The sequence below is a fragment of the Odontesthes bonariensis genome, chromosome 22 (genome assembly GCF_027942865.1).
Source record: "Odontesthes bonariensis isolate fOdoBon6 chromosome 22, fOdoBon6.hap1, whole genome shotgun sequence".
Lineage (NCBI taxonomy): Eukaryota > Metazoa > Chordata > Actinopteri > Atheriniformes > Atherinopsidae > Odontesthes > Odontesthes bonariensis.
The window spans coordinates 21,284,924-21,310,780 of record NC_134527.1 but is presented as its reverse complement, the minus strand read 5'-3'; the positions used below and the strand labels follow the sequence as shown (position 1 = coordinate 21,310,780).

General features: G+C 40.5%; 1 protein-coding gene across 1 annotated transcript in view; it reads right to left on the bottom strand.

Moving 5' to 3' along the window:
- Nucleotides 1-203: 203 nt before the first annotated feature.
- Nucleotides 204-25,857, bottom strand: part of adamts6 (ADAM metallopeptidase with thrombospondin type 1 motif, 6) — an 81,203-nt gene continuing 55,549 nt past the window's right edge. The window contains exons 17-25 of the mRNA XM_075456435.1: nt 20,512-20,635; nt 19,777-19,857; nt 17,769-17,932; nt 15,945-16,083; nt 14,125-14,254; nt 10,512-10,716; nt 10,255-10,431; nt 7,229-7,385; nt 204-3,846 (exon numbers count right to left, since the gene is read on the bottom strand). Coding sequence (XP_075312550.1) covers nt 3,737-3,846; nt 7,229-7,385; nt 10,255-10,431; nt 10,512-10,716; nt 14,125-14,254; nt 15,945-16,083; nt 17,769-17,932; nt 19,777-19,857; nt 20,512-20,635 — 1,287 coding nt within the window. The 3' untranslated portion in view covers nt 204-3,736. The remainder of the gene's footprint in view (nt 3,847-7,228; nt 7,386-10,254; nt 10,432-10,511; nt 10,717-14,124; nt 14,255-15,944; nt 16,084-17,768; nt 17,933-19,776; nt 19,858-20,511; nt 20,636-25,857) is intronic.

Below are 25,857 nucleotides of genomic sequence, written 5' to 3'. Positions count from 1 at the left end.
GCATTCACCCTGCAGGCACCAACAATTCTGATTTGATTTTCAGCGTTGGTTGACCTTCTCATGGGAGTCGCCTCAAAATGCACAACTAAGAAATGTTGTGCGCACTTGTTTTGACACATTTCCACACGCAGTGGAAGTAAATGAATCCACTAACACGGGGTCTCTTTAAAAGCTGCTCTTTTTATTGTATCTACCTTTTAAAAAAGTTGGTGAAGGGCTGTATCACTGCATTTTTTTTTTTCACTATGCTAAATTCAGTTTGCATGCAGTGAAATAAATGTACAAGTGAAACAACACAATAAATTAGCATATAATTAACAATTGAAAAAAAAAATGGTAACAGTTTAGCAACATTAATACTGAATATAAAATAAATGCAAATAATCACATGATGCTTTTCATTTCTTTTGCACTTTCGGTACAGGTATAAGCAATGTGACATTCAAACATCCAAGTTCACAGCAATGAGTACCACTTTGATTGAGTTCACTTCTCTTTTTTCTGAAGGCTCTTTATCCCGCAGCCAGTAGATGAGTCGGCCTGAGCAGTTTGAGTTCATCTGATTTCAAATGCTTCTCAGCATCCCGACCGCCTCACTGAAGGTTCGGTAACCAATAAAACCTGTTCGGTATTTCTATATGGAAGGTGGCTACAAAACAGTAGCAGCAGCAAAATTCAAATTTTAGTTGTTAACAGATTCATTGAGATCCTTTTATGCTCCTTTGTTGTATCCCAGATTTCTCCCGCTCTCCCTCCACATAACAAGCACGAGACATTTCAGAGGTGTTCCCTTTCACCACCTCGACACCAGCAGAAATGTCACCTGGGTAAAGGGATCCGATACGTCCGGGCAAGTGTCCATTTTGGTGGTTGCACAAACAACAATACACGATTAACAGTAAAAATTCCCAGTGTGAGGTATAAACAGATACAAACAAACAATAACATGACCAGCATTTACCAGCAGAGATATTGACAAGTATATTATTTCATATTGTTTGGATCCAGCCTCACTTTTAAGCACACACCGGAGAGGATTTAAATGGAAGCACCCACTTGATAGCACCAGAAGCCTGGGAAGGCCATAACCCTCAGAGCATAGCAGGAGGAAAAGAGGAGGTAAACACAGCACTCCGTGGAAATAAACAGTGCAATACAAGAGCGGGAAAAGCACCATTGAATTGGCTGTTTTTGTTCTTTGCACGGAAGGACACAGATGATGAGAGGAAAGAGGACACTTAATTTGGGGACGCGTGAAACCTGGGTTTGTCGCCTGGGTATGCAAGTGCAGGAATAGTTCAACATTTGGAGAGATCTTCACTTTCTATACCAGTTAGCTTAGCCTGAAAACAAAGGCTGGAATCAAGGGGAGACTTCTCGGCACGAACGCCCCAAAAAATTTCTATTTCCGATTGATTGGCCAGTTTAAAAAGCGCAGGATACAACAAACCACTGGCTGTGGCGTGAGAGCAGCAAACCAAAACGTAACCTGAAATCTTTCAGCAGCTCAATAACAACTGGTCTTATCCCTCTCTTTGTGGAAGTTTGACTCTCATTACTGCATTAAGACATTCAGGTGTCAATTTAGACAAAACTGCTTGTTGGCTGACTTTCCACTGGCTTTGTTACCAGAGTGCTGAGATGCAAAATTCAACCCATTACTTGGCAACACCACCTAATGAAGTGTTAAAGACCTCACGTTGGTTTCACATGTGTTTGTTTCTGTGAGATGGATCCTGGAACACAAGCTTCATGGGTCCAGCTGGGTTGTTTGGGTGTTTGAGACAATTTTTCAAAGAAACCGTATCATAATTAAACATGGCTTGAAAAAAAAGTCCAACACATAAGCCCCTGTAAAACACAGATGCTCTGTAAACTAGAAGTCCACATTTTAAACTGGTTTCTAAAACATCAACTTTGTTAATAATCATCTTATAGGAGCTTGGGGGTGACATACAGAGCATTTTAGAGGCTCACTAAAAGAGCACAAAAGCCACATAAATATGAAGATTGAATATGAGTGATTCTTACTGCAAACAACCGGCTGCTGAGTTTTGTATCTTTGCACATCATCCGTAAGAGCAAACTTTTTTTTTTTGTGCTTGAACCAGACTGAACAGAGGACCAAGGGAACTTTTTCAAAGTTGCAATAACTGGAGTCGCCGCCTTCTTTGTGGTGTCTACGTTAGTCTCTCTCAATACAGAAAGAAAGTTATGCAGTTTGCCGAATACCTCCCTGGCGTCCACTTACCCTCAGGGAGTTTGGCTCCAAAGCATCCAAGCAAATAGAAATACTTACTGATGTAAAATGCATTTGATTTGTGAGCCTGAAATTTCAGACGTAACTTTTTCACATTCAGTGTTTTGTAGCTGCTTGGTTCTACCAGTTTTTTTTTTTTTTTATTAACTAAGCTCTAGAGGTGCTGATGTTCTGATTCTTGTTATGTCTCGATGCTAGTGGGCTGGCCATTTCTCTGATGTTTCCAGTCTTTGAGCTAAGCTAACCATTTTCTTTCAGTCTTCTTGTTTAATTCTCTGCAAGAAGGCAAATAGGACATTTTCCAAAATGTTGAACCTTTCCTTTAATTCTTGCTAAGAAACATGGAAATATGACACCCAAACTGGTACTTGATGACATAATCATCCAGTGTGAAAGGAGTGAGAAAGAGAGGCTGCACTGTGATTCCAATGATCGGGCTGCTTAATTGAAAATGATCCTTCAAAAATGAATACTTCACTAGTCAGCTGAAAGCTCCTCGATGGGATGTTTAGTAAAGGCCCTTTTTCATGTGGCCTCGGCACCTGACAATATACTTTGAATCTAATGACTGACACGGGGGGGGGGGGTATTTGACTGTGAGGAACTAAGGCACCTGTCTGGGGAAACAAAAACATAATTCTCCTATAACCACGTGTAAGTTTCTGGTTCTGGATAAATATAATATATAATAAACACATTTTTAGAGTATATAAGGGTCTAACGTATGTTACAGTATGCAATAATTTCATTCCAGCACAAAGTCATTGAATACGAATTCAATCACATTACATTCCCTTCCATGACAGTAGGCTACTATCTGACAGGACAATATCTCCACTCTGGTTGAAATTGTACAATAAATATACAGTACACTGATGGGGTTTCTCTATTTGAGCGGTACATTGGGAAAGTATTTACACGAAAAAGTGCACCCAAGCCAAATTTCAGTCTGCCAAATAGCACCATCACACTCGTCCCAAAGACAGGAGTCCAACACGTTGAGCTCCCCTCTTCTCATCTCCGGGGTACATCCTCTGTAAGCGATGTGTCCAGCACTTTGGATTCATAACACAACAAAAAAACGGAGGAAGACTAACAATGACATCAATAATTATTATTATAATAAAAATAACATCACCAACAAATAATCCTCCAAGTTCCACTTCACGGAAGTGAAAAATTAAAAACGGGAAAAGTTTGTGTCAGCGTTATGGGCTGAGCAGTGGTTTGGATTCTACCATGATGGAGGGAAGAAGGCTCGGGTGTGATAAAAACAGGGAAATCCTTTCTTCTCCCCCTCACTCAATAGCACCGGTATCTTTTTCATGTATTCCACTACTAAAGAGTTGGGGTGTTTCTTTCAGCCTGCCTAGTTTTCTTCTTCTCACCCCCTCAGTGCCATATCCCTCCATCTTCTTTGCCTCTGGATCCGTCTTTCAGTCTTTCTCGCAACGTATTGTCCTCGTGCTCCAAGGTTCAGTGCCCCTGGCAGGTCTTGCAGCACATCTGTCTGAAGTACGCCCGGCTGCAGAACTTGAACTTCAGAACCAGAGGGCAGTAAGCCACTTTGTTCACATCTTTGCACTCTGCAGAACAGAAGGAAAAAAATCTGGGTTAAACGGTGAGAAATTCTAATTTGTCTCTCTTTTTGAACAAGTGACCCTCTCGTAGTCCCTGTTTTTTTGCCTCTCTAGTCCACCCATTATATTTGAGTCATCGTGGTATGGATCAGATTTTCTGAACGACAAATACCTAGAAAGTTATTCAAACCTAAGATCGGAGACTTTATGGCCATTTAGGGTTAGCAGAACAAGCTGTGAAACCAAAATTGATATAAGACCACTTAGCAAACCTGTTTATTTGCACACCCAGTAGCTACGGTGTAAAGTTATCCCTCATATGGAGTCATGTTTCGGCCACCCCATGAAGGTAAGTCCACTCGTCATTGTCTTTTAGCTCTGCTTTTGGTCTCTCTCAGCTCCAGCTGTCAAGCTGCCAAACGCCTTACAATGTCAGCTCCGTTGAGCAGAGCAAATAATGTACAGTGGGTCTTGCTGGCAGACAACAAAAACAACGCAATTCAATTCAGTTTTATTCATATAGCGTCAAATCCCAACAAATGTCTCATCTCAATCTCAAGGCACTTCAAAGATACAGCCCAATTTGAGCCAATTACATCAAATTCATTGTCAGTGGGGTTACATAGCACTGAAAGGATCAGATAATTGGCTAAATTACAATAAGAATGAGTTGAGCAAGGGGAATTATCCTTGGATATATGGCAGTGAATGAATCGGATCAGAGGGACAAAGCATGTCATACTCCGATACGATAGGTGGCGCTGTACGCATTTCAACTATTGCTAATAGAGCCACTTCCGGCTGACCCCTTCAACAACAACAACAACAACAACAGCAAACTCAGGCATTCGAGAGAATGGCGAATGAAGAGCAAGATGAAGCTACGTCCCTCTACATTTCGTTTGTGGTGAGCTGCTTATTGCACAAACGCGATGCACAACGGCACATTCTCCATCGCGGTGTTTTTCTTTCTGACGGCGACTACAACAGTAATATCGTCTCTTCCGACTTCCGGTTCCCGACCCCGGGAAAAAATCTCGAGCATGCGCAGAACCCTAAAGTCTAATTCATCACGTGCTTCACCCGTCTACAGGCACGTTTATTTTACTTTCAACCGAGTTATCTCGGGGTCTTAATCCGATCGCGAGTAACTCGATTCAACCCAATTTCTTGTCAGATTAAGGTGTCTACGAGCACTTAATAACTCAATCTTATTGTAATTTAGCCAATTATCTGATCCTTTCAGTGCCATGTAACCCCACTGACTAATACAAACATCATCCAATGAATTCCAATTTAGTCCAATTCATACAAAGCCAATTGAAAAAAGAAGTTGCTTAGCCAAAGAAAACAACAGATTGTACTGAAACTTCTCTTCTCTTCGAGCCAATCTCTCGCATCCTGAGTGTGCACGAGGCGACGGTGGAAAGTAACAACTCCCTTTTAACAGGAAGAAACCTCTGGCAGAACCATACTCAGAACCAGTAATGTGAGCGAGCAGTAAAAACCTAATCTGAACCTGAGTGGTGTTTTGTTTTTGGATTTCTGGGCTAGCCATGGATTGTCCATTACAAGCACCATGTTTGAGCATAAGGTGGTACATAAGAGTGCCTGGTACCAGGTCATCTTAGGTCAATGGTTGATAATCGACTTTGTAGATGTGTGACACCAGAGGGAGGTCGGGAACATGGAATCTGAATGGACCATGTTCAAGGCAAGGCAAGGCAATTTTATTTATAGAGCACAATTCATACACAGGGCAATTCAAAGTGCTCAGGACCACCATTGCTGATGCAGCGTCCAAGAGTTGTAGGCTGAAGGCTGTCGGTGCCTGTTGTGGTGGCAACCGGAGGACCTGGTGGTGGATGCCAGCAGTGGGAGAAGCCATCAAACTGAAGAAGGAAGCCTTTTGGGCTTAGTTTGCCTGGAGGTCACCTGAAGCAGCTAACTGGTACAGAGTGGCTAAAATAGCTGCAGCGTCAGTGGCTGCTGAAGTTAAAACTCGGGTGTGGCAGCAATTCGGTGAGGCCATGGAAAAGGACTGATGTGACTGATATTACAGAACATTTTTGTCAAAAAGACAAAACTACATTCATTTTGGGTGCCAAAATCAACCCGAATGAGAGACTAAAAATAGCAAATTTGCAGGCTGAGGTAAGTGATAAATTTACAGACAATTATGTTTTTCAAATGGAGAAACCCCTGCTTTACTGACACACTGATATTTCATTTAAAACATGTTCTGGTAAAAGTAGAAATTATACCTAATTCAATTACAAATACTGTTCTCAAAACTAAACCATCTGAATAAAAAAAGTTGTAGATTCCTTATCCAAATGGGATTGGTGGTTTGAAATTATATACTGAATGTATATCAATTTGTTCAACTTGGACCAAAGATTTCTCATCAGTTATTGTTGTGGTGAACACTGATGTTTCATCTGACTACCAAATAACACTGATATTTTCCTTTTTTTAAACAATAAACCCAAGAAAAATCAGAAGTGAGCAGTTTTTTTTTTTCACTGACATGGTTGGAGGAGTCCTTAATGTTTTAGGAAACCGGTTAAAGGTAAGTTGTTAAATGATCTGGGTTTTCCAAGAACTATCAATTATAGTTGAAGGGAAATCTGATTGTTATCGCTCTATGTAACAATTACATGTAAGACACATAAACTGGAGTTAACCTGCTACTCGGAGACTGGAGCATCTCCCTTGGGCCTCAGCAGAATAAAGCTCTGCAACTATACTTGGACGCAGAGACTAAGACTGAGACAGATCCTGGCCTCGCTCACGAACTGGGCTGACTGCCATCCTTATGTTGCACACTCACACATACACACACACACACACACACACACACACTTAAACTGCTTGCTGGATGCCGGACAGGCAGTTCTCTAAATGCCTTATCACGATCAGAGTGTCTTCCCTTATTAGGCTTTGGCCCCTGCCTCTACAGAGCCAAATGAAACGAGACATTGCCTCACTGCTGTCCGTAAAGGAACAATTAGCCTACAGCTAATCCCATTAGCCAGCCTGTAAACGCTGCTCACGTTTTCCATTCAGGCTAATCGAAAGGTCCCTCTCTATGCATCTGAATAGCAATCCATCATGTGCAAGCATATATGGAGGGTTGAGTTGTTTTGCTTTGACCAGGAGCCAACCTCAGTGGAAAGATTAATGTGGCTGGCAAAATGTAGAGGTGTGTGTCATCCAAGAGTGTTTAGGTCAAAGCGGAGCTGTGAGGATGAAGATAGTCTGTTTACAGGGTACAATCAGTACAGCAAGTCTGTCTGGTGAACACAAATGCTCTTCCTGAGCATTCTCACTCAGATGAGTTGAGCCAGATGCAGACCTTTCAGTGCCATTTGTTTTGTCATCTTACCATCGCCATTGGAGATTGGGGTGGCGTCGCACTTGCTCTCACATTGTTGCATAGTGGCAGGTCGGAGGGATTCTGCACACTCATTTGACGGCTGTCCAGTGTAGGACAGACACGTCACCGTCCTCATCTGCTGGCCCAAGCCGCAGTGTGCCGAACACTAAAACAAAAAAAGACATCAGAGCAAAACGTATTGTCCATTCAGAGCCGCATTCAGCTGATTAAGTTAACTCTGTGACCCTTATTGCCCAGGCAGAGGCTCCTACACTCACCCAGACACACACTAAGCCATTCTGTATTAATCCCTGCAGATACACAGCACAACTTGATCCAATCAACCAATCAGTAGGACATGGAGGCAGCAAGCAGAGAGAGTCACCTTCCCCCTACTTATTCAACCGACTGCCTTTCAGTGACTGTTTCTCAACTTTAAGCAAACGGTTCAGCTGGTGATTGAAAAGCATCCTTAAACCTACTTGGGCTCTTTGGCTTTCTCTTGATTTATTCTTAAATTTATGATTTCTCTTTGTATTTAGTAGTTTTTTTTTTTATTGGTAGGTTTATTGAGGTCTTAATGTAGAAAGTGTATCGCATTTCTGAAAATATGAATCCATCAGCAAGTATCCTGCATTAAGGTTTTTCCTCCAAGTAAGTTACTTTTAAGTTCAAGTGTGTAACGTTTATGGTGATCTATTAAATTAAATGATTAATAATTGATAATTACGGATTTCTAAGTTTATAATGGCGTGAAAATATAACTTGCAAAGAGCCATTTATATCTAAAGATGTCTCCCAACCCCTTCATCATGTTGCGCCATCGGATACAACTGTAGCCTAGAAGGGACGAATCAAACACTGGCTCTCGAGAGGGCCTTTAGCACTGTACTGATTTGGCTGCAATTTGCAATTTGTGCCATTAGGTGTCCCTACATCCTGCACATCTACGACCTTCAATAGCTTATAGTTGTTACTCTAATGATTACATGACTACACCTGCAGAAATGGAAAAAAAGAAAAACTATTAAAAACTATTGACTTTTTCTTTTTCTGTTTCGTAGTCTGCTTGTCCATTCTTCTGTGGAAGGGGTATCCCTTTTATTGTGTGTCTAAGAGAATATTTGAGTACTAATGTCTTCAGAAATTACTGCCAGTACTGTGTACCTATTTATGACTTGTTTGTGAGCATATCCCTAAACGCTGGCCTATAAAACATTGATAAATCTTGATAAAATCAGGCTTTGGCTAACTCCATTAGCATATGGTCGATTTTGGCTTGTTTTTCTTGAGGTAACTGAAAAAAAATGTTTGTTGAACAAACCTCCATTGATGTGCCAGTTGTAATAAAAACTCAGATTTATCCATTAAACGCCTTTGCAGAAACAAACAAAGACCAATAAAACGCAAATCGTGTACGTGCCAACCCACCTTCGACCAAACAAAATACTAAAATGCATATCTCTACATTAAATCTCTGAGCACCCCTGTCAGGCACCTCCAGGGTACGTGCTCATGTACAAGTGCATGATATGAGCCCAGCTCCTCCCCCCCTCCTTACTGTCATCTTCAAAGATTCTCTATGGCCGCATCAGACGGTTAGCTTGCATGTCATCCCTTCCCAATTAGAGAGTCTGTATTAGGGTTGCCTTGACAGATGGCATACGTCAGTGGTGCACTTTAAATGGGATTTCAACAAGGCGACTTTTGGCCTGCGACACCACGCTTTGGGTAGCAGGCAACGATCTCCTTTCTGATACTTCAAGGGCCAGTTCGCCAGCCAGCAAGGGACAGGAGCAGCTAGAGTGAAGCTTTTAATTACAGAACAACATAAGAAGTGGGAATAGGGCTAGAGCGAGTGTATTTATACACCCACTAAAGCAAGCCGATTCAAGCCTTTCCCATTGTGTGCGCAGGGGCGAGTTTATCATCAGTGCTCTAATTGGTTCAGTATACCTCCATCTACCAGAGTTCAGGCGTGTCACTACAGCAACCACGAAGGGATGGCATTACACTGCATCCTACGAGCTGTGTTGGAGCACAGTTTCTGCTAATGCCTCAGAGATAAACAAGTTTCCAACTTTTGACTGGACTGGGGATATCAGCCCCACACAGCGGGACAGAGAATACGTTTCCAACTGTATTCTCTGTCTCCATGTGAACTGTTTCCATTTTTGTTGCCCCGACTGCAGCATACTGAGTGAAAATTTACCTGTACACCCAGATGTTGTGTTTCCATCGATACTGAGATGAACTGGTGCCGATTAAAACCCACCACTGCTGCAGAGTCGAGATGTAAATGTGTTTATATCCAGTGTAAAAAGGGGCTTTATTGGTGCTGAATCATTTATAAAGGTTACTGATCCATGTTGATAATGATGGGAGGAGAAACTAAGTGCAAGCTGCCACTAAGATTGCTTACTCTTGAGCTCTTATCTCTGACCTGAAAAACACATCTGAAACTCGATGTCCCACTCACACAAACATCAGATCACACTGTTTAAAATTCCACTTTAACACAAAATCCTCAACAATCCCTCCAAAATAACAAGCCATACTTTTTGTAGATATGACTCTCTATGACGCACGACTTTTTTGGCATCATCTCACAAACATGAGTCAGCTGTGTTGTAAAGCGCTCAGCGTTTTTTCCCGATAGTACTCGGTCATGTCAGGGTGAGCCCAAGAACGCTACTCCACTGTCTCCCTCAAACTCGTGTTCCTGGAAGTGACAGAGAGCCAGCTCTGATGCAGAGATAAACTTCAAACAGTCCAGAGGATATTGCAGACACAGCTCACACACTCCAGGCCTGCTGGAACAGCTGGACTTTCAAACACAGCCTCGACACACGCACACTCATCACTGGCCTGCTTGGAACTCCCTGTATGTCATATGTAAATCATAGAAACCATTCACCAACACATGGAAATAATCTGTGCATGTATTTGAAAAATGTAACAATCCCTTAAAAGGATTAACCAGCATATTGTTATTTGTGAGGTTTTGGTTATATATGACAGAGTTGTAGGTCTACCTGTCCCCAGTCACCAGGGATCCACCGAGGAGGAGGACAGCGTCCCAAACTGCAGCGGATTCGGACCGGAGGTTTGTTGTGGCTCGGGCAGTGGGCGGGTGGGAAGGTTTTGGTCAGGTCGCTGCTCTTACACAGGGCAATGCGGTGCTTAAAGCCCGGGCCGCATTTAGGTGTGCACTAAAGCGAAAGGAGAATGTGTAAAAGAAAGAAGTTCCTCGACAGCCCAATGAGCTTAAGAAAACAGAAAGTCATCCTACCTCAGACCACTCCAGGGTGACCCACTTTGGCGGGCAGGATTGGTTGTTACAGGACTCTCTTTCGATAGGTCGATGAGTCAGACAGTGGGAGTCCTCCAGTGTTTCCTCCTCAGCAGGGCCAATCTTCCTGATACACAGGACTGTCCTTGTCCTTATCCCACCATCACATGTCTTTCCACACTCTGACCAGTCACCAATAAACCACCTGAAAGAAATAGACTCGGTGTCAGTATCCAGTTGAAATAAAATAATTAGTTTGAGCCTGATCACGTAAGGCTAGTGTTACTTAGACAAGATGTTGAGAAGATGATTGTTACACATTGTTTGATGTTTTTTTTTAGAAAAGTCCAATACTCATGTAATGTATTGGCATTAATACTAGCAGCTGGGTAAGTTGAGCTGACTGAGCCATACTGGGTTTCCTTCTTCTTCGTCTTTGTTTTTGTGAGCCAGCTCTGGTTCAGTAATGGTCGTCATATTTGGTCAGGTTTTTTATTTGTGAATTTGGGCCAGTTTGAGTTAACATTTGGCTTGTTATGTGTGGTAACTTGAATTTAACCTGGTTCAGTTTTAACATCCAGACTTGGGTGCAAATGTGTCCAATTTAAGGCCATCATTCAAACTATTATTTCTTCTGGATTACGTATTTGAGCCTTTATAGGGCCAAATCTTTTTTGGTTATCTGTGTGGCAAGCTTGTAAAACCCTGTGACCTTATAGAGCCTCTTGAATCAGCACTCTTCACTTTATTTTTAACTAGTTGGTATTTGTTTTATTAGTTTCAAAATAGTTTGGCAGTATGCAGCAATAAATCACAATACTGAATGATAAACAACTATATAAATTTAAAAAAATAAATAGTGTGTTAAGTACAAAGAATTAGGAGGAATTTAGCTTAGCCTAGCATGAGAAGTGGAAGAAAAACAGCTAGCAATACTGTCTCCACAGGCCAAAAATCCACTTATCAAAACCCCTAAATCTCTCAAATTAATGCAGTTTATCTCTTCTGATTAATCTGTGCAAAAAACAACCATACAAAAGTGCCTTTTTGTGGTTACTGAAGGTAAAGTTTTTGGTTGGCTAAGCTAGCAAGTCTGTCTGGTGTAAGCTAGGTGATCAACTCCCACATTTTTATGCTGTTTTCTAAAATGTTAAACTCAAAAACTACACACATAAGATAAAACTAATAATCTTTAAACACGAACAATGAAAATAAACCTTTGTGGTTGCTTTAAATAACAAATTTCACAAATGTTAATAGGCCTACCGGTGAGTGTATTTTAGTGTGCGGCACTATGTCATACCATACCAGCCCTCAATACTTTTGACTTCAAGAAAATTGGACAGTCTTATTCAACCCTGTGGCTACACATTACAGAATTATATCATAAAACAAAAGCCCTTCAAACACATCTAGCCTGTGAGATATTACATCATCTGAAGGAATGTATACATAATTAACAACGTGTTCAAACATCTGTGTCAGCTTTCATTAGTAGAGCCCATAAAACCTGGCTATTTTAAAGAAATAGTGTTTACATGGCCTCCTTTAGTCTGTCTTTTCTGACGCTGCAGAAGGGCTGTTTGCCTTCGTTTACAGACACATGTGTGTGCCATAACTCAGTAGACACATGCACTGCCATAGTCTTAATCAAAATAAATGAGATACCACACGTCTGAGTCCACTGAATACAGATGTGAAAATAAATAACCCAAGACTAATCATATGAAAACAAATTACTGTTGATACATTAAATTTACAATACGATCAGTTTTGTTGTTTTGTTTTTTTGCTGAAATACAGCTGAGAGACACCAACATTCAGCCTCATACACAAAAATTATTAGATACTCTGAAACTAATCACAATCACGCAGTTAATCCCTCTTTTTCCAGACATGATTCAAGTGAGTGGTTTATGGACATTTGGCCACCAAACGCATGTTCATATTCCACCTGTATACGTGCACTTCTTCCCTCAAGCATTGGTAAAGAAGCCAAAACAATCAAACACAGGTGGTCATTTTCGGGCCTCTTATTTTTGGCAAGAAGAAGCACTGAAAATAGTTTACATATGAAGTTACAAATCACTGCCATTTTATGTTTTTTTATTTTCTTCCAACACATTTTTACAACTGCAGCTCACAGAAGGTGAATATCACGAGTCTATCTAATTTTCACAGAGAGTTTTTCTTTTAAAAGCAGCAACTAAGTCTGTTGTATTCTTGTATGAGCAAAGGATCGAATGTCAGTGTGTAATGCAAAAAGTGAGACTTAAGAGACAATTATCAGCTGAAGGAAAAGTCAGGAAAGCCAAGACCATAATAAATCCTATGCAGATGTTTGAGAGATAAAAAACATCTCTACAATTGTGTAATAAATAACCACAACAGCCAGCAGTCATTAGTTGTTACTCACAGGTTAACTACCAAGAGGATCCTCTAATCGCAACTTCCTTGTATGGTAAATGTGGATTTTTGTGGGGGGTGGGACAACCAACACTCATACCGTAAGTCATCAATTTCACTATGAACATTAGGCAATTTCTACAGGAAATTTTGCAAGTGTGCATCTGAGCCCACTTAGCACCTCATAGTTCTTGAGTGTAGAGACTGTCATTGGGCCATAGTAGAGCTTTTTACATCTTTAAGCCTTGCTCAGACTACAGGAGTCCTAAACATCAATGAGTTTGGCTATTATCGGGGTGGTCTGGTGAATTTCCAAAACATTTGGGAGGTTTAAAGCTCCAGTGTGTAGGATTTGGCAACATCTATTGCAACCAACTACCCACACTAAATACCCACTGCCTAACCCCAAACTATGCTGGCCATGACAAATGTGATATATGCAAAAGAGTGTTTCTTTTGTCCCCTTATTCTTATAACATGATGTTGCAACATAATGGGGCAAAGGAAGGGTAACTCAAGGTGCCTTAAGGCATAAATTGCTCATTCTAAAGTAAAAAAAAAAAGATAAAAACCCGATGAACAATATTTCCATACATTACACCCAAATGTCACAAACTAAACCTTTGCAAACCCGTTGCACTTAACAGATATTCAGGACCAGTAACTATTGAGGTAAATTTCTCCTCTGACTAGGGTAAGGGGTAGTTTGAGCTCAGCATAAGGGACAGAAACATTCCTCAAGGGGTTGTTAGAGACCAAAAACTTTGGGAAAAGAATGTAAACATGTACTGTTATTCATCAAGTCGGCAAAGGACGCAACTCATAATAATTGCAGAGGTTACTCAAACAAAACATAATTTAATGCATTTTGGTATGAATAAATACTTTCTAAAAGGGTATTTTTGACAGCTTATCTGCCTATGAAAGTTTTAACTGGTCTTTCTTATACAATAGCACAGTACTTAGATACAATAGATTAGTACTTGGGATAAAAATTAAACAGATTCAAACAGTTTCTGCCATTTATCAAGCAAACGACTATTTAAGATTCAAGCTTCAAACGTTTGCAGATTTTTCCCTGTTTTATTCTACTGTAAACATATATTTTAAAGATTCTACCTTCACCTTAGGCCCAATAAAACTTTGACAGTCATTTTACTCTAATTCCTGAACCATGGGCTGATAAAAAAGACTCGTTGTTACGCACTCTGGGGGACACGGCTCAGTGTTGCAGTCTCTCTGGTTCTCTGGGGGTTTGCTGTCTGGGTCACAGTAGTTGTTCTGCACCACAGAGTTGTCGTCAAGCCTCTTGCATACCACCTCCTGTTTTTGGGAACCTGCAGGGGGACAGACTGATCAATAAGGCAGCACACCTCTCAGCTGATCTTGCGCATTAGAAACCCTTCAGAATCGCAAGGACCGGGCCAATGCGCCGAACGCTGTGTTGGAGCGGAGATGGTATCGTTTTCAGTCTGTAGTAGATCCAGACATGTAAATTCCTGATTCTTTGCAGGATATGTTGGCAAATCACTTTTACAGAGCAGGGAGCTCTTTACTTTGGCTTCTGCCAGAAAGAGTGAGGGCTACCGTATCCGTGTCACACCTCCCACTGTGTGTGTGTGTGTGTGTGTGTGTGTGTGTATGCTGTACCTACTAAGACTGGGTCTGTTTGGACTCTCACGGGACATATCCAGCGGCAGACTTGTCTGGCAGATGTAATGAGATATGGATGTGTGTGTGTGTGTGTGTGTGTGTGTGTGTGTGTGTGTGTGTGTGTGTGTGTAAAGTATAGAAAATCTACCCATCTGTGCTCTGAGTGAAATACAGTTAAGAGGAATCGTGAAAAACGTGGGGTGAAACAGTTTAAGTTGTGTCAAAAAGTGTTTTTCATAGATTTCATAGACTGTTGTGATATATTACACAACACCTGATGGATAGCTGAGCTAATTATGTCAACCGGGTGTGCGATTAAAGAACATTTTACTGATTCAGCACGGTGAGTGACACACACAGTGACACGAATTTGATCATTTGGATCAACAATGCAAAGGCATTTTTACAATGCTGGAATGCAATGCGTGCTTCCCCATCCGAGGAACAGCCTGAAACTCATGCTCTGGCTTTGGAAATCCTTCCTCAGAAAAACCAACATGCTTATTCAGTCATGCTTTTACAAAATATTACAAACCCTGTCCAGGCCACGCTTGACAACTGGGAAGAAACACTATTTATTGTTACATGAAACCCATTGCTTTTGGGCTAAAAGGTTTGGTTTAGTCATTCTTGAGGCCATGGTCAGCATTTCACTGTGGTTTCGGATTTTGCATTTGGCTCTGCAGGAACAGCGCTCAAGAAGAGTGGCCGCATCGCTGTGCAGCACTGGTAAACCAGAAGCTATGCAGAGCAGCTCATTCACATAACTGACACTGTATTCATTACCGTGGCTAAAATATAGAAAATATACATATTGAATTTATTAGAGGGTTGAATCTCCAGCTATAAAGTAAGGATTCTTGAAGCCCATCTCAAATTATGATCCTGGCTTTCTGCACAATGATCTGCAGAGTTTGCGGAAATATCGGTCAGGGAAGATTTAGAGAATGACAGACGAATATACAAATTTAAAATCGTAAATGTTTGAGAAGATTAGAGGTATTCAAAAAGAATTTAAGCACCCACAGCTTGACATGGTACTCAACAATGAAGTGGCGTGCTCTTTTTAAAAAGGCAGGTCAGAGCACAAAGAATAGTGGCTTTATCTAGTAAAATTAACTTTCAATAAATTTGCATGTGTCATATACATGATAATTTGCCATTTTTTTTCCATTTGAAAACATCTAACAAGGAAACAATTGAACAGGTTTTGTATTTCAGACACCCAACATTAAACAAAAGGAGCTTTTTGCCACAAGTTTCCCCACTGAAAAGCTTCAACAAGAAACCATAAATAGTCCAGCATCAACATCAGCGCACACAGAAGGCTCCTCGACAAGAAGAACAAAGAGCAAAGGCAAAGTGTTGACTAACCTCCAGCGCAGGTAGCTGAGCATTCAGACCAGGGCAGGTGGTGCCAGGAGAAGCCCACTTCATTGTCACCGCTCCCTGTGCGCTGGATTGGCACGTTAAACCTGTAGCGTATTCCCATGTTCTGTTCCTGAAGGAGGACCTGCAGTGACATCAGTTAACAAAAGTTGGTTTCTGCTGTCAAACTTGCATTAATTGCATTAATCTCACCACTTAAAATGAGAATATAGATCTCATTAAGCTCTCTTTCGGTGCCTTGAAAAACCTGTCCACGTGTTGTAGCATTTTGCTGCCACTTGGGAGCAGAATAAGAAATATGTGGTATAATCTGAGCTGTAGGTAGCTCTTAGTTGTGATAGTGCTGTTGTTGATCTTTGCTTGGTTTTTGTTTTGTTGTGAAATGAATCATTGTCAGCGCCTTCAGGTTTTAGTACCTCTGTCCATTTGTGTTGTGTTGCCCTCAGCCTCTGCAGAGAGGTACCTTTTGAGAACGTATACAACAGCTTTAAGTACTCTCGTACTCTCTAACTTCTTGCTTTTACCTACTGAGGGTAAGAACAGTGAGGAGCATTTCGCTTTAAAGGTGGAACGAAAAGCCGAAGCGCTTTAAAAATCTCCTTAGGGCTAAAGGAGCACTGAAGAACTATGGGTGATAATCAAGCCAATTCATTTTGAACAGGTTCTGGGGGCTTTGTATACAAGTCTACTGCACAGAAAAGGCTGTTGGTCAAGCGGTCAGTAGCCTGTCCACGCCAGTGGTGTTGTGCGGTGTAGTATTTTCGACATCTTTGTCAAGGACAGAAACAGCAGAGTGCTGCAACAAAAACATGCACGACTGCGTTGCGTCAGCTCACAAACATGAAGAGAAACTGGTCATAAAACCCATTGAAGTTCTGTGTTGTGTTCTGGTCATAAAACCCATTAAAGTTCTGTGTTGTGTTCTGGTCATAAAACCCATTAAAGTTGTGTGGATTCACACTGACATGTTTATGTTCGACAACATGTTTGAGCAAACTACCACACAGTAATATAGATGTTCACTAAATCAAGCAAGAGCGGGCATTCTTTAACCATTAAAAGTGGCTGTCTGGAAATCCCACGTGGTTTGTGTAAAAGGTAATATAAGTGATTTAAATCGATCTTGTTTAATGGACGAGGAAGTCCCGCTTTGGCGTGTTCTGTGTTCTGCAGAGGCTCCTTACTCAAATCAAGTGGCACGTCTATATGTTTTGACCCCACACCTCTGTATAAGGATCAACCAAGGTTAGCATCCAGATGTTAAGTTACAGTCAGCTGTCTCAGACAACAGCAAACAGCATTAAGATGTACAGCACAAACGCTTTTGACGTTTGGATGGACACGGAACTCTACCACCTGAAAGATGAGCAACCTCTGATTCTTTTATTGAAAGTCAAAGGCGAAACTATCTCCATGAAAAGTTATTGGTACCCTGTGAAGTTCTTAGACACGAGTGCCGTAATATTTCTATGAGGAGGCCCCCCTATGGTTTCACGGTTTTCCACAGACGGTTGGCAGAGGTCACGTGTGAAGAAATGTAGAAGTGAACAAGGGAAGCCAAGGAAGGAGACTACCATTGTGAACAATGCAAGTTAGAAAATATTAATATCACAAAATTAGTCTTTGCCATTCACAGAAATTGTGTTAAATTGTGTCAGATAGAGCTGTTTATTCAAAAGAAACATCCACAGGTAGCCTTTCAAAGACTCCACTCCCAAAGCTTATGGCAACGACAATACCAAAATTGTGCTTGGAACACTTTTTGTGCTTTTATAGTAAATTTTTACAAAGTAGGAGAAGTTATCTTACCATCACAAACAGATTTTCAGTGGTAGCTCCCAGTGCCTCTAAGGACTCCGGTTCATCAGAGGGTCTCTTGTAGTGGAAGGCTGTCCCTGCAATGTCAAACTTCCTGGGCCAGTCGATGGTCCATGCTCCGTTGATGTAATACTCATCCCCTTCAGATTTCAAAGCTAAGCAATCACAGAAACAAACAAAAAAGAACTTTTAGAAAGCTGAAATCAAGAGCAGAGTGGAACAGTAGCTGAAGACAGCCATTTGGCATCTTCATCATCAACCTCTGTGACGTCACCGACGACTTGCTATCTCAAAACACTCAGCAGACGCACGCTTTGCCAAATGAAGACATTCATGTGCACCAACATGTGAAAATGTCTAATTTTGGACAAGAAAGAGAGCACAGTTCAGGTGAAAGCCTGGACGAATCTCGTGAATACCACTCTGTCTGGTTGTCAAAACAAAAGCCAGTCTCCAAGCGCAACAGATCTGAAAATATCCACTTTCACTGCATCGACATGGGGCCAAATTGAGGAGAAACAATCCAACAATTTGCTAATCTGTCTCTCTGGCTCGTGCTCTGCAGTTTCCCTTCCGCAGCATTTGCCTCGATTAGAAGAACTATAGTTTACTGGTCTTTAACATAACACAATCCTCTTCTCTATGAATCCATTTCCAGCACATCTGGCACAGACAGTGGGCACCGTGATTTTTTGAAGAGTGCAGTTTAAACAAGTCTACGCATGCATTCCAGTGTCTATGTTTATACTGTTTATACTTAGTAAAACATTTAACAATTCCAACTTTTCTGACCTAAAGAGTAATGATTCAGGCGATGCTACAAAAGAAAATATTATCATTATCAATGAGGTCACAGATGAAATTCATAACAAAATTAAAGATTGCTTGGACAGGAAAATCAAGTCGAACTCAATTGCCAAAATTGCACTCTTTAAATTTTGATATATGGACATCATATCCCCCATAATCCTGGTGGACCAGGCAGCTGTCACCATGGCCCTATAAATCTGATGCAGCTCTGTGATTCGTAGTGTAACTTAAGCCCTCCATCAACACCATTTCCTATAAATTCAACATGCTGTCACATGTCTTTCTCTTGTTAATGATAAGACACAGCACTAGCTTAATTGAATCCGGTTGTCTGATTGTTTTGCTTCTGACGATGCCAGGGTTGCATATACTTTTTGTTTAGTCTGGAACAAAGCAGATGAGTCAGCTGCCAAGTCACTCATCACAAGGATTGCGGGAGGGTTTTTCTTCTTCTTTTTTTTTTTTTTGGTTATAGACTGTTTTATGGCTGTACATTAGGCAAGAGGAGATTAAATGATGCCATTCTCTAATTTGCTCTTGACGAAGGCACAAGGAAATGGGGCTGCTGCAGAACTGAACAGATAATATGAAACACCCTGACGTTTCTGCCAATTCATCACATTGCCATGAATGAAAGGATCTGCAGTCTGATGGATTGCCAGTAAGAAATGACTAAAATCCAATCCCAATTGTTGCCCAAGGCCCTATCCCTCCATTTTGTAGGGGTAAAGTGTCCTTCTCTTTTAGGGATCAAAGAGTGGTGATCATCCATACGATCCCAAAGGCTATAGTTGACCAATACCCTTTGATGCCCAAAAGAAAAGTTGCCTCTTCAAAATTAAGTGGAAGGGCCCAGAGAAGGAGTTGGGATTGGAGTCTTAAGACATGCTTGTGGATCTTTGAAGCTGTGCTTTAACACATAAGCAAGGAACAACAGTTTTTGTCCCCCATGTATGAGCATTTGTTCAGGCTCACCACAGGTGTAAAGTCTGCAATAGTGCAAGATAATTTGAAGTGGTAGAGAAGCCTCCTTCTGAGCAATTTATTACCTTCATGTTAGTTGGTACTTTGCCAGAGTTAAGACATTTTTACTGAAAACTCTCAGTGGTGCTACAAGAAAAGGGAAAAGTCAGTGGAGTTTGTAAGCCAGAGCCATACTACTACCATAGCATATAAAAGTAAGGCTTACCAATATAATTCTTTGACATAGCAATTTCTCTAATCTCAATGTGAACGGATCCTTTTGGAATCTGGACCACCTCCATGTAGCCTGGAAGACAAAAACACGTATTATTAAGGTAATCCTCCCACTCAAGACCTCCCTCTAATCCCCATTTCTGTGTGACATATTTTACAACACAGAGAAGACACAAAGTTTCATATCATACAAGGTAGGAGTACATATAGATTAAATTCCGAATCACCCAAAAAAGGACAAAGCAATCCCGCAGGAGGGCAAAACAGGCCTGTGTTTTTCTTTTACAGTCTCACATGCACACACAGTATTTTTAGATGGTTTACTAGCCATACCATAGAAGGAGAAATATGTTTTCTCTCTCTCCTACTCTCTATAGATGAACGCAGACTAAGCCCAACATTAAGTGCTTATCTCTTCTCCTGATGTCTTCACTTCATTATGTAGTTGATGGGAGTTAATGGGGATGTTAAGTTTTAAGTCCTTTTCTAAGAAAGATAATTCTAAATAGCAAAAAAAAAACATGTGCTCTATAGGTGCTGTTTTACCAAAAAAGGGATGAGTTACTCTGTTGTCCTAAGAGTCATTTGTGCTGTCAAAGACAGTCATCAAAGCCAAACACACTCTTTCTGTCCAGCAGTATTTCAGTGGAGATCTAACAGAAACCTGAAGTGACAGGACATTTAAGTTTCTCAGGCCAGGCCGGGCCAGGCGCCAGATGTGTATTACCTCCTCTGGGTAGAGAGTCGTTGAAGAGTCCCTCCGTGGCTTCGCAGGTGCTGCCATCGCCTCCACACACACGGCATCGATCTTCTTTTGCATCAGAGCCCAAGATGTTGTCACAACCCACATGCTTTAAAGTAAATAGTGAGAGCCTGAGTCAGCACTGTTTTAAACTGATAACTGATTTAAGTCATGGGTTATTTAACACCAGTTTACTAATATATTATTTAATACATATATATATATATATATATATATATATATATATATATATATATATATATATACAGGGCTCTCAAGTTTTCAAGTTTGCTTGGAGTGAGATTCGGGCGGGGCAGGGGCCGGGCCGTGTGCGCGGGGGGTTTCTTTCGGTTTTTTTTGGAGGGAGGGGGCTGGTCCCTTGCAGTATTCCATCACCATAAATTAGCTAAAGAACAATTGTTTTATTTATACCAAAATCACAAAATCACAAATCTTCACTTTTACACTAAATTCTGCTATATTTTAAAATAAATTGTTTTAGGTATGCAAAGTCTTAACAAACAAATTTTTTTTATGAGTGTTGTTGTAAGTGTTTGTGGCAGATTTTGATGCTTGATGACTGATATTGGGGGCTCCCTTTTAAAGCACAGCCATTTTCACAGTCATGATGGATGACAGAGTTCCATTCAGAGCCAACGTGTTCCTGGTCTTGGTTTTATTGGGCCCCACCATGGAAAAAACCCTCTCTGCATCAGCATTTCAGTGTGGCAGAACTAATACCAGTTTGGCAATTGTAGATAGCCTTGGGAGCCTGCTCATACCAGTCACCTTTGAAAAGAATTAACCACGGAAGCCTAATTACACTCATACATATTTTTCATTTTTCATTAAGTTGCTCATGTCAAAGGGTGTGTGCTGAATATTTAGGCCAACTACTCCAATGAACACTTTAATCGGCAGGTATTGGTCTTTTACAAGGAGTAGGAAAACTATAGTAACTAACAAAAGATTAAAATAAATGAAGATATGACCTGCTGAAGATCCTGACGGTTCTCTTCCACCTCCAGCTCGTCTACAACTTCTGCACGCATTCAGAGCATAAAGGTTATGTCCGCTGTGCATTCATGGAACGCGTGCTTGCAGCTTAAAGCTATTTGAGACCTCACCCGGCAACAAGAAATTCTGTTTTCTGATTGGCTGAGAAATTCTATTTTGTGATTTTCCGATGGGTTGCTAAATCAAGACAGCTGTACCAGAGCTATAGTTCTGAGCTGTACGAGCGCACCTGCCATTGACTCGTTTATAGTATAGGCCATTATAATTTCTGTGCGACGAAGTTGATCATTTCTCAGCGTGAGAAATGGCATGTGTGAGCGTGTGAACTTGTTGAAATGCGTGTGTCTCACGCTCATTGCGTGAGACTTGAGAGCCCTGATATATATATTATATATATCAGAGTTTGAACAAAATTCAGATTTCACAGCACAGCGTGTTTACTTCACTCTCCTACGAAAAGAAGATTTCGGCTCGCTTATGTCAGTTAAAGTTAGTGGAGGGCGCTAATTAGCTTAGTTTAACTTAGCCTAGCTTAGTTAAACTAAGGCTAGTTAAATGACTGAAAACAGGAGGTATCTGCAAGCCTGTCTCTGTCATAGGAAACACCATATCTAAAACTCACATCTAACTTGTTTGTTTAACTTTTTCAAAGTGAAAAATGAAAATGGCCCATTAAAGTTTTACTGGGTTACAGTCGTAGCAACAAGAAAAAAGCCAAATACAACGTAATTGTGCAGCTTTCTGTTTACTTTGAAAGTCGGCTGACTGAGGTTAGAATGACATCCCGCTAAAGTTGACTATTTTCCAAGTAACAAGTCAGAAAACCAGTCGGGTTTGCCCACAAAAAAAATGGAGTCAAGTCCTGATAAACAGTAAGTTACTGCAGCTTATGAGACTTATTATGCAAGGGGCAGCAATGTTGTTTTTAAGTCAGAAGTGGTCAGTTTACTTTAACTTTATGCACTGTATACTTAACCTGAGGATGCAATTCTACAAGGAATCCAAAAGTTTAGACTTCCCAATTCAAATAGAGGGCACTACTACTTAGATTTAGATACACTGATAAGAGGTTTTGTTTACATTCAGCTAAAATCAAGCCACTTTTCGCAGTTTTCCAGTCCTTAGGCTAAGATAAGCTAAACAGATGCTGCTTGTAAATTAGTACCAAACAGACTAATTAAAGAGTCTGTTCAATCTTCTTTGTTTATTCTTAAATTCTTAATAAACCAATATCCCATGTTGGCAATCTATTACTCAAAGGCCATGAAAAAAGAGGTATTTGAATAAAAGCTGAAACAGGACAGGCTGGTGTAGTGTGGGGGACTTCGGGGGGGGTTGACTTGTTTGTTTATGAAGGAAGTCACTAGAATACAATGCCCCTTCAGTATCAAGCAAATGCTGTTGGAGTCACTTCAGTGCGGAGACTTTTCACAAAAATCACACGCATATTCCGACAAATTTACAAGCTGCTTGCACTTTGAATATTAAAAATTATTTATTTTTTCCTATGAAAGAGGGCAGAAGGACAGTATGTTGAAGCTAGAAAGTTGAGCTTGAGCAAATATTTCTGTTCTCAAAATTCTTTTTCATTGCTTTAAAATGTCCTTTTTTTGGTAACTTTCAGGCAACAGTGTCACAGGAAAATATTTTATGTGTCAAAAGTATCAGTGTATTGATACTATAATATGCTTATTGATGACAATTCCCTTGAAAAGCCACATTGTTGGGGGTTGTTAGCTCCATTGTTGTGCAGTGTTGTTTCTTCCTGGCACAGACTCCACAAGGAAGTCGGAGACTATTGACTGAGATTAACAAACATCTGGACTCTGAGTATTCTGGAATATTCAAACTGGCAAATATAAGAGACATTTGCTTCAAATGAATTTTAAAATAATTATCATATGGTGCCCATTACATAAGTACAAGCTCTTTTTGTGGTGTTACTGTCGCTGTTAATTGATAATTCATTAGAGCTTTTGTTGTTTTGTACATTTTCCATCAAAACATTTGTACATTTACATAAGAGGTATGTGAAGAGTTGAAGGACTTAAACTTATATTAGTTAAGAGAATAAAACTGCAGGCTGTGTGCTGTGTTTTTTTTTTGCACAGAGCTCAAATTATTTTCCACTTGGAAGTGCACCGTTTGGATGCGTGGGTTCTCCCAAGATACTCTGACTTGCTCCCACAGTCCTAAAAACAAGCATCTTAGGTTAATTTGTGACCAAATCAAAGTAAATTGGGGATTCTAAATTGACCATCGGATGAGTGTGATCAAGCAGCATTGTTTGTCTCTGTGCTGGGCCTCTAATGGACTGGTAAATATGTCTGGATGGATGGATGGATGGATGGATGGATAATGATTTTCTATGATAAGTCAGCCGACAGTCATCTCAATAATAGCTCAGGAATCAAAAGACTTATGGGTCAGTGATTTAGAAAAACTAGTTCATGCATTTATTTTCAGCAGACTAGATTATCATAACAGTTTATTTAAGTCTGCTGCATAAATCAATCAGACGGCTGCTGCTTGAGTCCTCACTAAGGCTAAGAAAGTCGATCATTTCACTCCACTTCTGAGATCTTTACACTGGCTCCCTGTCCGGCAAATAATTGATTTGGAGATACTGCTGTTGGTCAATAAAGCGTTAAATGGTTTAGGACCAAAGTACATTTCAGATCTCCTGGATCTCCCCATATGACCCTCATCTGCATCTTAGACCATCGCGTAAAGCTTTGCTTTTACTCCCCGGACCTCGGACTTGTTTTTATTATGTGTATTGTCTAAGCACTTTGAAAAGTGCTGAGAAGAGTTTCAATTGATTTGATTAACTGATTGGTACTGAATAAGAAATAAAAAGTCCTCTTTAATTTACAACATTATTGTACATCACAAGGACAAAATAAAAGGAACTCAGACTAATCGAGATCACACAACAACACTGTAACCTCAACATCTACAAGTGATAATTAGGATGATTGCTGGTTGCAGCCCTTCTCAGCAGTATAAAGAGCATAAATACAGGTTAAAAAACACACACACATACACACAGTGGATGAAGTGCACTTCACAGGAAAGAGAGTTAGGACGCAGATCTGTTTTTGTTTTTTTCATCAAGACAACTTCATTAAAGTCCAGGAAACTTGGTTCAAACCCACAATTTATTAAAGATATTAAAAGAAATCCCCAAATCTCCAGTTGTGTGAGATTGAATGTTGTTCCAACAGCCTTTCAAGAAAAAATGAGAGTGAGAAGATTTGTGTTAGTGTTCTGTGACGCTGCATCTGGCAGATCTCTGTTGTCATTGACATTTCCACTTCTTTGGATCTCAGGTTCTTTCTACTATCACTACTGTTATGGGCGATCGTTCTCCCTTCTCCACAGTGTGCAGAGCTCAGAGAGTTTCTGAGAGATTTCCAAGCAGACACAGGTCCAGAGATTTATCACAGTGTGACAGAGAGCCAGCCTCTGAAATAAAAATACTGGATTCAGCTGGAAACAAACCCATAAGGCTTCTTTTCTGAGGAATAAAACACCTTTTTTTTTGCCATTAAAACACACATTATGTTGTGTTTTTATATTGGAATCAAAGTAAAGTTTTGGGCACAAATGCAGCATCTTTATGCCAGACAGGAATAAAATTGTACGGTCAGGTGGAAGTCAAAGCAAATACTAAAAGTTAGGAACCAAAAAGTTATTTCAGCTGCATCTCAGAGAATACACAAAAACCCTCATCTGCCCACAAACTCACATGATTTATGCTCATGAAAACAAAGAAAGCACCAACTGCCAAGTAAAATGTTACTTTGCCTTGTTATTAAATCACTCTTTTCAAACATAAAAAAAAATCATTATTCAATAACGACTATGATTTTTGTGTTTTATTTCCATAAAACAATCCTCGTTTAGGCTGCAGAGCCCTGATAAGAGTCAGAAAAGAGTTATTCGAGCGTCATATGATCGCAATCAGCCGCTCAAAGGCCTGATTGTTTTAAAGAATGGTTTGGTTTTGTGCTTCAGCGGTTGTGTTTGTGCAGTCAGCATCCAGAATGCAAAGCTGTCAAAGAAAAGCTGGCGCCGAGGCCCGAGCAAAACTCAGAGAGCGGAGAGATAAAATGTCCTCCAAGTAAAAGGGGTTAACAGCCACAAGCAATCACAAGAACACACTGAAGGGAATGCTGCACTATCACAACACACTCACGTCACAGTTATAAATTTGGGCTTTGAGTACAAATTTGAGTGACTTTGAGTGACATCCAAATGGGAGAAATGGTTCATGTCGCTCTTTAATGTGTTCATCTCCCTTCTTCAGGG